This window comes from Glandiceps talaboti, chromosome 14 (genome assembly GCF_964340395.1).
Source record: "Glandiceps talaboti chromosome 14, keGlaTala1.1, whole genome shotgun sequence".
Classification (NCBI taxonomy): Eukaryota; Metazoa; Hemichordata; class Enteropneusta; family Spengelidae; genus Glandiceps; species Glandiceps talaboti.
The window spans coordinates 6,221,664-6,239,296 of NC_135562.1; the positions used below are offsets into that span (position 1 = coordinate 6,221,664).

The 17,633-nt window shown below is 38.1% G+C and overlaps 1 protein-coding gene across 1 annotated transcript; it reads right to left on the reverse strand.

Annotated features, from left to right (window-relative positions):
* Positions 1-933: 933 nt before the first annotated feature.
* Positions 934-17,147, reverse strand: LOC144445888 (speract receptor-like). Its single transcript, XM_078135530.1, has 22 exons — positions 17,045-17,147; positions 16,223-16,413; positions 15,309-15,621; positions 14,823-14,966; positions 14,124-14,287; positions 12,792-12,927; positions 12,212-12,408; positions 10,958-11,057; positions 10,385-10,466; positions 9,720-9,831; positions 8,926-8,997; positions 8,424-8,501; positions 7,707-7,811; positions 6,717-6,954; positions 6,197-6,349; positions 5,646-5,826; positions 4,269-4,409; positions 3,587-3,710; positions 3,146-3,389; positions 2,140-2,238; positions 1,625-1,716; positions 934-1,137 (listed from the first exon to the last, which is right to left on the reverse strand). The coding sequence occupies exons 1-22, from the start codon at positions 17,145-17,147 to the stop codon at positions 1,051-1,053; spliced, it is 3,156 nt and encodes a 1,051-aa protein (XP_077991656.1). The 3' UTR covers positions 934-1,050.
* Between the last annotated feature and the right edge of the window lie 486 nt (positions 17,148-17,633).

Below are 17,633 nucleotides of genomic sequence, written 5' to 3' on the forward strand. Positions count from 1 at the left end.
TAAAGAAAATAAAAAAACAGAAAACGTAAATTGTATACTTGTCAGTTCTATGAAAATGTCACGAATCTCGGGTAAGGAGGTTGAAACTTAGAAACGACACCATATACTCGTTCGTACGTAGGTTTGCGTTTGTTTGGCTTAGTGAGTGAGGTAAGAGTCGCATAGTCCATTACCAAAACACTGCTTCTTTATTGTCGATTCACAAGTCACCTAATTAATATTCATAATGCACATATGAATATGAGCATATCACAAAGGTGGCAAACTGACATTAAATGATCGAGTTATAAGGGGAGTCTCTCCCCTCATACCTCCCCGATTAAACTGTATACTGTCTAAAATACAGGGATGTTAGAGAACTCGTCTGTGTGGGCACGAATATGCCTATTTACCTAATGGGAGCTGTTAGTATTACTGATGAGGTTTGATTTGAGTTTTCCCGTGTCCTCTAAATGGACATTGGATTCTTTATTTGAAAACTATCACTCTGAAAAAATGTCACAAGTGCTATATTTGTTCATGTATAAATCAAGAGTCTCCTCATGTGGTATTTTGGACAGATTCCTATAACTAGTAGAATCCTGGCATAGGCTGTACATTTGGTCGCTGTTTTGGTACTGTCATTCGTTACACATTGACTCACAAAAAGTACAACTTCAAAATGTCTGGACGTGGTAAAGGAGGTAAAGCTAAGGGTAAGGCAAAGAGTCATTCTAGCCGTGCTGGTCTGCAGTTTCCAGTTGGTCGAGTGCACCGTTTTCTTCGCAAAGGCAACTCCGCTCAGCGTGTTGGTGCTGGCGCCCAGGTCTACTTGGCCGCCGTTCTTGAATACTTTGCGAATACCACGAATAATGATCTAATATGGTTTGAGAACTTGTTGCAGCTGATAATGTAGTAACCAACCGATAATGTAACAAAGCAATAACGTAGCATTGTAAATAAAATGACAAATCTGAAGTTTCAGGTGCTAGTGGTGTTTTACTAATGTTCAAAGGAAATTAAAGTACATATCTATTTGGTCGAAACACGTGATTATTTTTACTTTAACTGTTAGACCTGTTCTGGTGGTTCGAATTTTTCGATTTTGTAAATCGGATCTTGATCTATGAGCCAGTAAGTTGTCATTTGACCTGCACCCTATGGAAACATAAAACAATAGATTACTGTTATTGATCCTGACTATGTACATACTCGTCCTCTCAATATATGCTATGCATAAAACGAATGTAATGTTTTACTTTCGTGAAACGTTATCCTTAGAAACAAGTGCAAATTCGTACAGGTTTTTAAAGCTAACCGTTGTTCCAGATGACGTCAGTGACGACGCCCTCAAGTGACGTGAATATCAATGAACCAGTCTCGAAGACAGGGTTAGAATCAACAAACCATGAATTGGATGGTGGTGGTATATACTGATGACGTACTTCAGAATCTTTAGTTCTCAAAGGGATTATTCTCTTTTGGTTCTGGCTGTCTCTCTGTCTGCCTGACTAATAACCGGTTCAAATGAAATAATATTTGGTATAAATATTGCATGTGGTTATGTCTACTAGAACTGATATTTGTAGGTTGGGCTAAAGTCATGCATAGTAAGCACCCTGATTTGCATATCATTTAGGTTCACCTTGATATCAATCTCGCCTCTTAATTCTAGAGTGAAGCCACCAAGCTTATCCAGGTTCTTTTTACACTGGCTGCTCAAATGGATCCGTGAAGCTGTTCGGAGAGAAATACATTAATCTGATTAAAATCCAATCAAGCAGCAGTGTAATCCACGTTTATTTCTTGTGATGTATTAAGCAGATTTCTACAGAAAATTTACCTATTATCTTTGAAAAATTCTTAAAATGAAGCCATGAAAGTTGATTGGTTGATTGATTGGTTTATTGATTAATCAATCAGTTAATTAATATAATTTATTTGAGATTGACTGAGAGAGTGAGTGAGTGAGTGAGTGAGTGAGTGAGTGAGTGAGTGAGTGAGTGAGTGAGTGAGTGAGTGAGTGAGTGAGTGAGTGAGTGAGTGAGTGAGTGACTGACTGAATGAGTGACTGAATGAGTGACTGAATGAGTGAGTGAGTGAGTGAGTGAGTGAGTGAGTGAGTGAGTGAGTGAGTGAGTGACTGACTGACTGACTTACGAAGTCCATTTGACTCCATACGCGATGCAATATTCACTGTGTCTCCAAATAGGCAGTATCTTGGCATCTTGAGGCCTACCACTCCCGCTAAACATGAACCTAGATGAGGAGATGAACATGTAAACACGAAGGCAAACACACACACACACACACACACACACACACACACACACACACACACACACACACAGAAATTGAAAACTCTATTGGTGGAGCAATTTGTGAGACACATTTTAGTGAAATATATGTATTAATTTGCAATTTCATTTAATCCCCGTTTTAATCCGTCTTTAAAAAATAATATGTTAAATGTGCTTTTAAAGAATAATATGTCAAATGTGCTTACGTATATGTTATATGTGCTTACGTATATGTCAAATGTGCTTACGTATATGTTATATGTGCTTACGTATATGTCAAATGTGCTTACGTATATGTCATATATGCTTACGTCGAGAGAACATTAGCTTGTAGCAAAATTCGTGAATGTTAATTACCCTAATTTACATACTCAGTCTAGTTCCTGACAGGGAGCGTATTCCATACTACATGTACTTCATCACTATCCCACCATCACTATTTTTGGGATTGTGATGAAGTACATTATAGTACGGAATACGGTCCCTGTCAAGAACTAGACTAGCATACTCTGTAACACTTAAGGGAACTTTTGTCCATGAACAGATTGGAAAAATATTAGCCAAGTTTTATTCACTTGACAGTTTTATATGAAATTTGTCGGATTCGTAGCTGTTCATAAAGCGCTACTTATATGAATCGATGAATCGATTCGACTTGTTCTATAATCGAGTTGTGGTGTACGCCATGTTTAAAACCTATAGAACAAAACAAATATCATTTTTGCATGGTGAACAAGCACTTTCTGATTCGGACAACTTCTTATTTTCCATATAAGTGTATATTTTTCGTTATTTCGACCCCTCATGAATGTATATGCATGTGAATGTGTTTGTGTGCGTTTGTTGAAGAGCTGGCACGGTCTCACCTGTATGAAGTCCAATCCTTAAACTGAGTTCTTCGTCTGGTAGATGACGGATTTTAAACCCGCTAACACCATCCAGTAGATGTATGGCCGCTGACGCAATCTGACCAGCGTGGTTGATTCCATTTCTGATAGGTAATCCTGACACCAACATGTAAGCGTCACCAATGGTTTCAACCTTATATACATCATAGTTGGAGACGATGGCGTCAAAGCGAATGTACAAATCGTTCAGCATGTTAACAACCTAAAATGAAAGGTATTCTAGTCACTCACAGTATATCAGGACAAAAATGTAGTCGAAATCCCTTGATTATTGAAAATGGCATTGATATGCGACATGTTTATTTTTTAATTTTTATTTGGCAAAAATTTTCGATATTTTCTTTGTTTATCATGTATATCTATGTTTGTTTATCTCGCACTAATGACCTTTGAACTTACCTGGATTGGCGTACTGACAGCAGACAAGGCGGTGAAACCGACAATATCAGAGAAAAAGATAGTAACAGTTTCGTAGACTTCCGGTTGAACTTGAATCCCATTCATCAGTTGATGAGAAATAGACCTATAAAAAACAAAACGCGCCATCACACGGCGACGTGGAATAAATGGACTTGAATATTCATCGTTCAAAGTAAATCTCATATCAAATAAAATTTTGAATCATAGCCCACTATACCGTAAAGACCCATAATTCAATCCCAGATTCTCACATTAGTAGTATCTTATCAATGGAGCAATAAACATTAGATGACTATTCTTTTGACCTGGACCAACTTTTCTATAGCTCTGTTAGACAAATGTTTTAATTCTGATCTAGGCCTTCATAACTTCAAATGACAATATCTTAATAAACAAAATAATTGTACTTCAATAGTATATGGTACAAATTATCAAATGTCCAAACTATTTATTCATTGTTTACACATGGACATCAAGCAAGCATAAACAGTGTGACTATCAATGAGAAGAAGACCTGATGTAAATAAACCGATTGAACCATCCCTGCAAAGATTAGAAGCTAACGGGCAATAAGAATATTTATGGCACCTCTACAGTTTGACCTGACGTCATGAGCGGAAGTGATGTCATAATGGCGTTTACCGTGTATGACCTTACTTACGGTGGCAGCATGCGATTTAGGAGTAGGTCAATTTTCTTCTTTTCTCTCCTGAGATCTTCTGTTCGGTCGTTAATTAATTCCTCCAAATTATTTGTATATTTTTCCATCAAAGCAATCATATTATCAAGTATATTTGGTTTTCTGTTGATAAATTTTATAAAATATACAGCCATCAATGATTGGTTTAGATCGTGTCACGTGGTATAGACTAGTGACCGACACTGCCCCGATTTGCATAGAGTGGGAATTATTCATATTCTACTTTCCCAAGAGCACTATTCATGAAGCATGGAAGTCGTACAGTTGACTTGCTTTGACTATGGAACGAATATGTGAATATGATGTGATATGAAATACATATTGCATGGCCTTATTCCGACAGTAGACGTCTATACCATCAGGGCTGTTATGAAGCAACTGTTTCCCCCAGCTTTCAGTCTCGGGAAATATAGTTTCTGCATAACAGCCATCAGGTTCAAGACGTCTGCTAATGTCCTTATAGCCAGACAATAAGTGCATAATATTGCACCAACTTTACAAAAGATACATTTTTGTATATAAGCTAGGGAGTTACAATTTAAGGTTGATTTAGTGATATGAATAAGGATAGGCTCCCTAACGTACAAATTATTTGTATCACATGAAGTGGGTGGTCTTTGTGACCCAAAACAGCAACTGTAACGAAAACAACAATGGCTAAAATAAAGATTTTTTTTTCAAACTATCTGTCACGTCTACAAAATGATCTTTTTTAGATGTAAAAATTACAATATTAGCAACAGACAAACAATGTTTTGCAGGTGCACACGTTCATTACCTTATCACAAAGATAACCCCCACTTGCAATTAAATAAAATAGGGTCCTTTGGCATTTCTTTTACATAAAAAATGACAATCAAACATGCTTGGAAGTTTTAGACGAAATATGAAAATCGTGTTGTAAGATTTCAATACAAGATCAGGTATTATTTGTATCTGATGTGCATATTTACAAACAAACAAACATATGTGTTGCCGTGTAGTTGTTGCTAGGGTTAATGAAAGGTGGAACTTCTGTATCATTGGACCATTTGTATAGACTCTAGTAAGGTTTAGGAAAGGTGAAACTTCATTGGACCATTTGTGTAGATGTTGTTAGGGTTTAGAAAAGGTTGAATGTCATTGGAATAAATTTGTAGACGTTGCTAGGGTTTAGGAAAGGCGGGTTTAGGAGCGTGATTGGACAATTTTTTGTAGACGTTGCCATTTTTGCATGTGTTGAGAATTATACATGTCAAGACTCTCTGTATAGAGACTCACGTTCGTCTTTCGTCAGTTTGTTTTTCAAAACATATTTCTACGATCACATCAAAAACAAGTCCGGAGTATCATACTTACAATCCTTCGTGCAAGGGTTGTAATTGTTCTCCAATTTGGGGGAAATCCGGTCGTCGTTCAGGGTCCTCGTCCCAGCATATACGTATCGCTTTAAGGACACATTCTGGCGCCTCTTCGTTGACGTCACTCAAATCTGGACGAAACGGAGGCTCCAAGCCGGCAATTAACTTTTGAACAATTTCTGTTTGAATTGATAAAAATAGGAATGCGGTTTTGTGATTTGATAATTTATGGAAATGTCCTGAAAACCGTGTACGTTTATGTAAATTATATTATACAAGAATTTTGTAAAACTTGAGATATCATTTTACAGTGTAATATTTAAACAATGGCCATCTATCACGAACATTGCACATGATAGCTAGACAGTAATTTGGGCTCATATTTAGGCTTTTATCTCACATTTATTTTGATTTTTTTTTTTGGTTTTCATGTATGTATGTATGTATGTATGTATGTATGTATGTATGTATGTATGTATGTATGTATGTATGTATGTATGTATGTCTGTTTGTCTGTCTGCCTGTCTGTTTATTTATATCCTTAATTACCTTCTGGTTCTTCGATGTTGAGATGGTATGGCTGTGCTCGGGAATATATTTCTTGTAAGATGATTGCAAATGAGTAGACGTCTCCCTTCTGTGATCCTGCCTCCGGCATTTGTTGACCCTGTCGAAGATGTTCTGGAGCCCGCCATAGAAGTCCTGAATTTTTCACAAAACCAATCAACTTATCGCAATGGAGTACATATTATGCAAAATAATACGACATATTTCGACTCAGAGCTTTTCAGATTGGTCAGACTCCAATTACGTATAAATTCTTCGTACTTATTCAAGAGTTTTCCAAGCTCTGTACGATTGTAATATAATGTGAAATGGCTGTCAGCAGACGACAGTTTTCACTTACATTTCCCGCCAAAAATGTTCGAGTATTCCTGCCACATGTCACAATTGATGTACATTTGGTGTGCGCTTGAGATACAATGTATGCGTCTTCTAGATGATATATAAATATAATTGCATTTCCGGGGTTTTACGAAACCTTTTTAAAAAATCCTTTATTACTTACGATTAGATTCACTATATTCGTCGTCGTTATCTGCTAGCTGTCCTTTCTTGAATTCATGAAGTCCGTAATCAGTTATCTGTAATAGCCAACGGTTGTCAACGACACAGTTTGACGATTTGAGATTGCCGTGTGATTTGATTGAACTGTTATGGATGTACGTCATACCTTTGATAATGTCAGCAATCAGTGTGGCGATAAACATATTTTCAAGTTTGATATCGCTGTTTTCCAAGATGTCCTGTAGAAAGAGACAGTCGATAAATTAAACACACAGTTGGAGTATAGCACGACTATGCAGAAAGCAAATACAGTAGATCCCGTAGGGCAACGAGTTGTTACAATTGGGTGAGTATCAGTATAACAGTGGGTGTGTGGTGTGTGGAGACGAGGAGGGGGGGGGGCTGTTAATTGTACTTTATTATAGAAGGTTGGATGTATAGTATAGTGTGAATGGTGTATATTGAATTCAATATGAACATGCAGTCTCGAATAGACTATATCAAGTTCAGCCTGAGGGAGACTGGATACAACGTTTTCTTTAAAATATCAATACACAAAGGATAGTACACAGTCATTGCTTCCGGAGTGTCTGTTCTGGATATAGTTGGCGATATAAACAGTTGCAGCATAAGCACAGTAGACACCGTGGTAGACTTCATAGATTGCACATGTTAATTAAACAACCAAATATCCAAACTTACATTGACCACACAGACCACACAATGGAATCCTTAACAGTAAGGTCAATCTCTGCTATCTTCATCTGAGATAAACACAGGCATGAGCATGCACTTTCGACATGAACTTGATATCGCGACATATCGAAAGTGCTTATGAAGTTGTCTACATATGATAGTTTGGTATTGGAAGAATACATAGCAGTGACCGTCAACTTCATCACCATAGAAACTCATAGTGTAATACTATATTCATAGTTCCTCTATTTCGAAATTCATTTCCTCAATTTTGTACTGACAAAACCTAACATACCTGCAAACTGCCTTTAGCACAATACTCCATCAAGATTGAAATGTGAGGACGAGTGACACATGCGCCAATGAATTTATTGACATTATCGTGGTGCAAATCTCGCATCTAACAACATAAGGAAACAAACATAACGATCATCTGTTAGTCACAATATTCAATATTCATTTTTTTCAGCTTATTACATTTTATGTATTGCTCTACAAACTAATCTATACATCGTTGTAAAACTAGTATATTTTTGAATCTTTTAAAAACTATCAGCTATATATTGTTCTCTCCGAGTATGTTTTGCGTTGCCTATCCATTACACATTCAACTTATTGGTTCATAGTTAGCCAATGAGTGTGAGGGGATTATGTCACGTGCAAAAGTTCACGAGTCAATAAGTATAAGATTCCAGATATACGTATCTGAAACATACGTGCGTGGCACATTCCAGGCGTTCACATCACGTAAGTTCAGCCGTAGTAAGATAGACTGTCCTCGGTCCAAATAAAGAAGATTATAAAAAGCGGGCGTTTCAGGAATAATCCTTCTATCAATCTCATGAGTTCAGATCTACTTCTCATATTTCTATGAAATCAGTGTGGGAGGGAAAGTATGGAGTAACTTCATACTTCTCACATCACTAACTACGGTCAAACGATCACCCCCAATTTCTGGGGTTTTTTGGTTTTTTACTTTGATATTCATACAGTTTAACTATTTTTACTTTACCTCTTTCAGTTCCTTCCGCACAGCTCTAGTCAGGACAATATGGTGTTTGTTCACTGCTTTCATCGCACAAATTTTACTCTGTTTAAGATAACCAAAGACATATATAACAAGAAGAATAACCCATCACATCCATCGGACCACTGCTAGGTGATCATTGAATATTACAGAAAAAAAATGTTGACTTGTACCACAAAGAGGTATTACATATCTTGATGCAGTGGAAACTTTTTCGATCTGTGTGTCAAACTTAACTATGACTCGGGTACAATGGTACCTTTAACATGAGGATGAAATAACGACTAGGCAGTATATAACCACAGCCAAAACAATAACACCCCACATCCACTGGGGCACTGCTAGATATAGCACATGACTACTGAATATAGAAGACACTCTATACTGCATTTTGAATTGTGATGCAAAGAGTGACTATAACACAAAATAACATAACCTCGTCAGAGTATTCGTTAATGGCGAATATAACATAGTTTGATAAACACACCTTATACGTACAGATCTTGGTAAATATTTGCTGTTTTTCTTGGTTTCCAAACAGAGAGACAGTACTCAAAAACTGTGGATAAAGAGTATTTGATCAGTAAGGCGAACGTCAAAAATGATGACCTGTGAATTCGAAGTTGCTACTGATGGACAAATTTTCTCTGTGTTGTGTTCGCCATCATTCGATGATAATTGTGAATAATGTTGTCATTTGTGCAATTATTTGTTGCAGTTCTGTGATGCAAACGACAAGGGAAGATTTCTATAACAACAAATAACAAATATAAAATATGTGCACGGATGGATAGTTCAAAAGCTGTTCGACTTTGGTTTCCAATTGTAAATTTTCAGTTCATTACAAGAGCATAACATGTATGTAAAATTGACACAAACGAAGGACAACAATACGGAACTTGCAAACCCGCCATGTTGAATTTTGCATCATGGGAAATTTGATAACAAATACTTATCAAATAGCATTGTAAACAATACTGTTACATTGTTATAACCACAAATGATCAATTCATAGTCATCCTGACCATTGTGGGAGGTTAATTTTATTAGTAGCTCCAGATGAGGTATTACCGTCCGATAACCACAGATAATCCCACAATCCTTTGCGTCTGAGCATGCTCAGTTTAGATTGCAAGTCCCCTATTACATATTGTGCATAGAACTTAAAATTTCACTACTTATATTGATTGGAAACTTAGATATTAAATAAAGCATGATGTTTTCGATATGCCATAATCCAAGAATATTCAATTTCGCTTTCATTCCGTTTACTTGACTTACCATACTTTTCATAGATAACGCCTGTGACTTTTTGTGATCACCCCGAGTTGTGACGTCATCCCAGTTCACTTTCCAAACCAGATTGTCCAGGTCAGCTTCATATTTACGCTTCCTGTGACGTCAGATGTATGCACGTGATCAATATTTTAAATAAATAATTCATATCATAATATACGCATGCGTAGTGTTTTTTGCATGGTTGTTTGACTTTAAAGCTAAATCAATACTACTCGTCCACTTTCGAAGGGGGGAGTGAAATAATAAAAGGCATTTTAAATTCTTGAGACGAAAATACGAATACGATTGATGCAGTTTCACCATATATAAATGTACAGCGTGTATCCTGGGTTAGCAAGTATACATTTCTCCGACAATGTGGGGGTTAAACTTTCCCCAGCAATACATTAAGAATTTTTATAATTTGTAATTGATGAGTACATGTAGATGTATACATTGTATCCTGGACGGTAAATCTCCTCTACAAGGTATAGGTCCATGATTGTTGTTTACGTACAAACTTTGGGGTTTAGACATTCCACCAGCAGTACGCATGCTCAGAGTGTGATTGAAGAAGGTAGCATGACGTTCAGAACATTAGGAATCCCACCATGAACAACGTTTTCAATAAAAACAAAATTTAAGCCTGCCACTAGATGGCGACATACCTGTACAGGAAGTAGAGTGCTATAAATAGACAAACGATGATGGCGCACACTGGTATGACAGTGACTGTGACTACATCTGTTTCTGTTGAGTGAAGATGGAAAATTGGACTTATGCAGTACTAATTTAGAGCAAGGCTTTAGATACTGAATGAATCTTGGGTTGCAAATTAAGGCCTTGAATCATGATCACCTTTGTGAACTCTTCAAACTTTTAGAAAAAAGAATTGTGACAAGGGAAAGTGTTTACGTCACCACAATGTGAGCTTAAGTCATCAGTGCTGGTGCACCTGAAATAACTTTTAATAGGTTCTCATAACTCCGCTTGTAGAAGATTGTGTATGTTTACCTTCAAAATGGCATTGTATGTGTTCTAGTTCTCTGGGATTCCATAGATTGATGCGACCTTCCTCACCCTATCGCCGCCAACCACCAACCCCCATCCCACACCCATACACCTTGACTCCTTCCCACCCATACACCCTTAACCTCATCCCAAACCCATACACCTTAAATCCCGAAATTCCCATGCCTAAATAGACAGAAATATGGGGAATGGTATCTCAGGCAACAAACCTGGGCAGAGTTCATTAAAGAAACCACACTCCGGCATGTCCAATGGAATCTCATCATTTGGCCATTGTATTTTTCCAGAATAAGCATCAGGATCATAGATCTGGAATCAAAAAATAAACGATTGGGTTTGTATCAGATACACTCAGTGATTCGCACGTGCATGTGTCTGTGTCTGTGTCTGTGTCTGTGTCTGTGTCAGTGTCTGTGTATGTATGTCTGTATGTGTATGTGTGTGTCTGTGTCTATGTGTGCTATTCAATCGGTCGGTACAAAACGCAGGTACAGGCCAGTCCAGGTCAGGTATCGACAATATATTTTAGGTTCACATTCAGATGTATCAAACACGCGCAAAAAGAAGTTGTGCACCAATGTTTCAGGCGTTTGAGACTTTAGTATGGCATCGGAGGTGACTCTAGTAGGTGACTCTGTTTCAAATGAAAATTTGTCACCCTAACTCAAAGGGTACGTCCTAATTTTTTGTCGAGATGCTATGTTGACATTAACGCCTTCCAGATGAAAAGGGTAAAGGTTATTCAGTCGGCGATATAATAATGGTCTTTAGAATTTAACAGTTGAAACAGTGTGTGTAATAATAAGAATATTTCAAAGTTACCGAAATATTAAATCTGTTTTATATGAATATTTTAAGTTACGCTTTAATATATTGATATACTATATATGCGTTGCGTCAAAGGTCAACGAAAGGTGGTGTGAATAATTAGTTCAGGTGATGGGTACATTCTATGCTTTGTAATTGTATAATTGGGCATCTACCATTTATACTCACTTCTTTGTATGCAATGTAACAAATAGGATTTGATTTCTGCTTGCTTACTCAACACACTCTACGACACATATCTAAATGTGCATGCTCTGTGTGAGCGGTGATGGCTGTCAAGAGAGATAATTGCCTGAGCAGTTTCGAGTATTTATAGACGTTCTCAACAGAATATGAACATATTCGAGTACTTACATTGTTGAATTAGCATTTATAAAGGAGAAATTTGCCATGAAAACCAATCTATACTGCAAATAAAAATAGATGACGGATCTTTGGATCCGAACCGAATGTGAATCCAAAAATAAAGTTCAGTCGATACCTGACCTGACCTGGCACCTAGCCTGTACCTGCGTTGTATACTGACTGGTTATTCAATTAAAGAATGCAAAACGCCTGGAGACTCGAGTAAGTCTATACTCACACGTGTACACCCTCGTTCTCCCACATGACCCATTGCATGGTTGAATACTTACCCATTTTCCTGTTTCCGTGTCTTTCGTGATACTGCTTGCATGTATCATTCCGTAGTCTTGATACAACTTCAAATTGTCGTCAAAATATATTCCAAAACTGATAAATGTCTGCAAGTCGTAGAGTTGCCAAGATTTCAGATCGTATTCCCCTAATGCATCACCATTTTCATTAATGTAAGTATATCTGTTGAATTTACCTGTCAACAGAATTAAAACTTTTCGTCATTTTTTGTAAAGTGCAACAGCTGTTAGGTATGCCCTTGCAGAAGTGAGGGTATCAACACGTACACCTTACTTGTATAGTGTCAGATTCACAAGTCTAGAGGTTTTAGCTGCACGTAGTTACGTCATAATCACGTGATTCACAGGCTACGCACCCGTTTCGTAACAGACGTCTAGTGATACGTGAAAAGGGTCATTTTTCTTCATACAGCCGGAAAATACCCGTAACAAGGCGTCAGTCCCATCTCGTCTGGCGACTAGTAGCGGCAAGGCCCCTTAGATCACTTGTATTAACTTGGCCGAATGAAGAAAAATACTGGGTCCAGGTGACAATTCATTTAAAAGAGACTAGACTTACTTGCAAATGTTGACTTGAATATATAGGACATGACAGTGTTTCCATCGGCAATGTCTTTACCATCAGCAAGAGTTGAGTTCATTGCTGAACACATTTGCATGGCAGCGTCGTAAAGGAAGAATCCCTTGTTGTCAAACTGTTGTGGGATGAAGTAATCATATTGTAAGATGAGAGTGAGGAGAGCGGTATTCCCATCATTAATGATGGAATTTGTACAACAACAAAACAGCATATTTTTTTAAACATTTAAATAGCACAAGCTGGGGTTATATACCTTTTACTCAGGTGAAAATATTTGCCTATGTTAAACGGTTACAGCATCGACCCTACACGATATGTTTAAAGTCATTGCATGCCTTCTATGACATAACAATTGCGTTCTGGTTTTGTGAAAGCAGTTTACAGCTTAGATTGGGTTCCTTAACATTTTTATACGTATCAAAAATTACGTCATCGGGTCATTTATATGTATTGCTATATCGTAATACCATATTTTTTATAGTTCAATCAATTCCAAGTCATAGCTAGGTATGCTTCAGTACGTAGAATACTATGAATGACTTTTAAATACGCAGTATAAATCTCGCCCCAAAAATGTATAAACTCAGCTTGTGTCCCTTTAATAGATTTTCTTAATACAAGTGATTGAAAGTGTATTATTGTTAAATGGGAACAACATTCCAAGGTAAGACATTTTCATAAACTTTGGGTTCGGGAGAGTCATTTCGTAATTTAACATCTATAAAGTTTGCACAATAGAGAACTTGCAATCCAGACTGAGCATGCTCAGACGCAAAGGAATATGGGATTATCTGTGGTTATTGTAATACCTAATCTGGAGCTTCCGATAAAATAAACCTCCCTCAATGGTCAGGGTGACGTAGAATTGATCATTTGTGGTTACAAACAATGTAACATTATCGTTTACGATAGTAATTGGTTAGTATTTAATATCACGTTTCCCATGATGCAACATTCAACATGGCGGGTTTGCAAGTTCCCTATTGCCAAGAAACAACAAAGTGGTGCTGGTATCACCGTAAGGGTCCGAGCAGTGGTACCGCGTGGCTTCACGGGAGTTAGCAGACATGCATATGTCTTACATGACTACTTTTCTGAATGAAATTAACGCTTGAATTGAATAGTCAGAAAACAATCTAGGTTTGTATGGTGCCTGAATGTATGATTGTGCACCCTTTCCGGCGTATGAATATCTCGAGATATATGCGTCGGATCTACAAACGGGAAAATGTTTTGAAAAGAGGTACGAGGCTCTCTATACCACGTTAAACTGCAGCAGTTACACATACAATTTATTCGTCAAGTTCTTACCACAAAATCCTCAGGTCCATTAAATATGGTATGAGTTCTTCGAATGCTTTCCTCTGAGAATTCATAGTATTTAGAAGGGAGCATCAGTGGCTGACGAAACTCTATGATCAATGAGTATTTTATGGCTTGTTTGGCAATTTGATCATCGGTTGGATCGAGCCAGTCTGTGAGTGAAAAACAGAAGTGGGCATGCATGGGGTTAAACGTAACGGGTGAAGACTGCAACCTGTGTGGCTTAGTGAAAAAGAATTGAGAAATTTAAAGAAAACCATACAAGGGAAAAGGGGTATTGAAGTGAAAGTAAGTTAAGACAAGGGGAGGGGAGAACATTGAGGAAAAGGGGAGGGAGGAAGATATGGGAAGGAGATGCGAGGGAAGATAAGGTACTAGAGAAGAGAAGAGTCGCGAAGGGAAGGGAAGGGAAGGGAGGGAAGGGAAGGGAAGAGAAGAGAATGAGGAGCAGAGAAGAGAAGAGAAGAGAAGAGAAGAGGAGAGGAGAGGAGAGAAGAGAAGAGAAGAGAAGAGGGGAGATCAGGGGGGAGATCAGGGGGGACAGCGGAAGGGTGGGGACTGGATGAGAAGGGAGGGGTTGGGGAAATTATCCTGAATCAAGTCTGATATATGTGCAAATATGACAATAAAATATTTTAAATAACTATCATGTCGAAAGTATATGTTTGGATTGATTGTAATACGCACCTCTGACGTATCCCCTGAGACCATGGTAAAAATGATCTACCGATGTCGCTATGACAACAGTGTCTTTATTTACATACACTTTATCCTTGTACATTTGTACGATGAAATCGCGATGATGAATAATCTTGCCAACAAACAGGTAGACTGTTGTGGGATAAAACAGAGATTCATTTAATATTTGAATATTATTAAAGTGAACAGTATACAAATAATGCCAGGCTTCACTTTCCAAACACACATGAAAGATGAAAAATACCAACTTGGCAACAGTTGGATAGATAGAATAGGATAACCACCTATATCCACGAAATACATAATGGTATATTGGTATATATGTGTGCGTCAACCTATTACCAAACAGACAGACGAACAGACGGTCAGATAGACAGACAGATAAATGGACGGTCAGGCAGATGACAGACAGACAAACAGACAGAGACAGACAGACAGACAGACAGACAGACAGACAGACAGACAGACACTTACTACGTGTTGTTTTCCTAATACTCTTAATGACATTAGGCCAATCATGGTAGTCTCTAGTACTATGATTTGGTACGTAGGTTCCAGGAAACACGTGATGATTGGTAACCTCAATTCCATCTTCTTCAAACAAGGTAAGAAGCAAATCCGTAATACTGACAAAATTTTGGTCATCTGAGCTGACGAGACTGCAGCGCCGCCACCCGAACGTATTAAAGACTAACAGAATAGCGTGTGCAATCTCCGAGTTGGATGGTTTGGTTCTTGCAAAGGTTTTATACACTGTCTTGTCTGATACTGCCGATTCATCACATAGCTGTAATTAAAAATACAAGTAAGTCAATGTTTTCATTCTGACCCAGCTGAAACGCCAGTAGAGCAAAGTATATAGTGATTTTTCCGATGACGTAACGGAAAATGACATGAAATATCGTTGTATCACGTGAGTGATACTTCAATGGCTGTCGTAAAGAGGAAAATGGTTTATGACATACATGCATACATGAGGTAGCTTTACCGTAGAGGAGTGTTTTACGACATACGTGATGAGGTGGCGTTGCTGTAAAGAGAACAGTGCTTTACGACATACGTGAGGTAGCGTTTGCCGTAAAGAGGACACTGCTTTACGACACAAGTGATGTAGCGTTGCCGTAAAGAGGACACTGCTTTACGACATAAGTGATGTAGCGTTGCCGTAATGACAGTGACGACATACATGAGGTAGTATTGCCGTAAAGAGGACAGTTCTTTTACGATATTCCTGAGGTAGTATTGCCGTAAAGGGGAAAGTGTTTTACGACATAAGTGAGGTAGCGTTGCCGTAATCATTATACAGAGGTTTACGACATTGGTGCAAACTAGTATCAAATAAACAAATTGCAAGATGGGCAAGTTGTGAGACAGAGACAAATACTTACATAGTCTACCATAGGCATGTTGAGAGATGATGCAAAGCGAGCTTCAAAGGAACATGTATTTCCTGGTCCGATAATGCCATGGTAACCATCCCTCCAGTGATTGGCTACAGCTTGTAAACCTTTGTTAATTTTACCATACGTGTCAACCCATGAATATTCCACATGATAACCTAGATTTGAAGAGTTGGGTCAAAGGTTAAAAGTACGTCATATTGTTGAACATTGTTATCACAGTATCGACACTGTTTTAGACGTGAGATTTTCAAATACGATTGCTAAGTCAAGCATTATTAACGTTAACCTGTAGAAATTTAAAGTGCCACGATCTGAGTTTCTGAGCTTTTACTCAAAATTTTCTAAATTTAGATTAATATGACTACTAAATTTTAATCAAAAACACAGCATAAAGTGATGATCTTTTATAATTGACGAGCTGATAACTTTCGACTGCAAACTGTATGTCTTTAATAGTCACTCTATGATAGATGGCGCTGTTTACTGTGATCACATCACAAAGTGACGCGTTATCACGGAGAATGCTAGGTCTTGGGGATAAAGTACCGTCCTTCATGTATGGTCAGGTTATATGGGCAGCTCTTAGTTATAATGAACTACTTATATCACCGTGACGTTTTTTGTGCCAGTTAGACTCCCTATCGAAGACTTTGACGTCCTCAAGCAGATTTGACGTTCCCCCCCCCGTCCCTCTCTCAGATGTGTCGTGTTGGTAGGTCTACTGTATACGCTCTTGTGCTCGTTCAGTCAGCCACATGTCACGTGAATCCCCAGGCCTTTGCATTGCTATTTCTATACAAAACTTACCTTGAACGAAGCCCATTTCGTTTGCATCGGTTATAGCCATATCAAATGCCCCAGCTATAAACTTCCCAATTGGGAGGAGCGACACTTGGAACGGATCAGTCATTGGTATGAGGAAGAGTAGACGGATAACTTTATCGTCGACGTCGTAAATAGTAGTGCCATTGCCTGTGATGTTACTGGTGATGTTGTTTGTTGTGTTGGAACAATCAGAGAGTGACAGAAAGACAGACATATAAACCAAAACCAGCGATATTTTTACAACCCAAACTTTGCCCATAGTTGTTGGGAAACTTTTCGATGTTTACCTCGAACGCAGTGATATGTGCTCTGACAAAATTAAGTATAATCATGTTCACAACAACAAGAAAGGGTCGGAAGTATGCCGTACGGATACGGAGATGATGATGTACGTCATCTTGTAAATCTTTCCGAACATTTTCGTGTGACGTCACATTATATGTAAATGAGACAGCTGGTGAACGAGTCTGGTTCGATAAATGAGCGTGCCGCCCGCCGCAGCAGAGCGCTCCTCTTTGATCAGAACAACGTTTGGAACACAAACAAAACGCCAGGAGGCTTACAGTCTTCT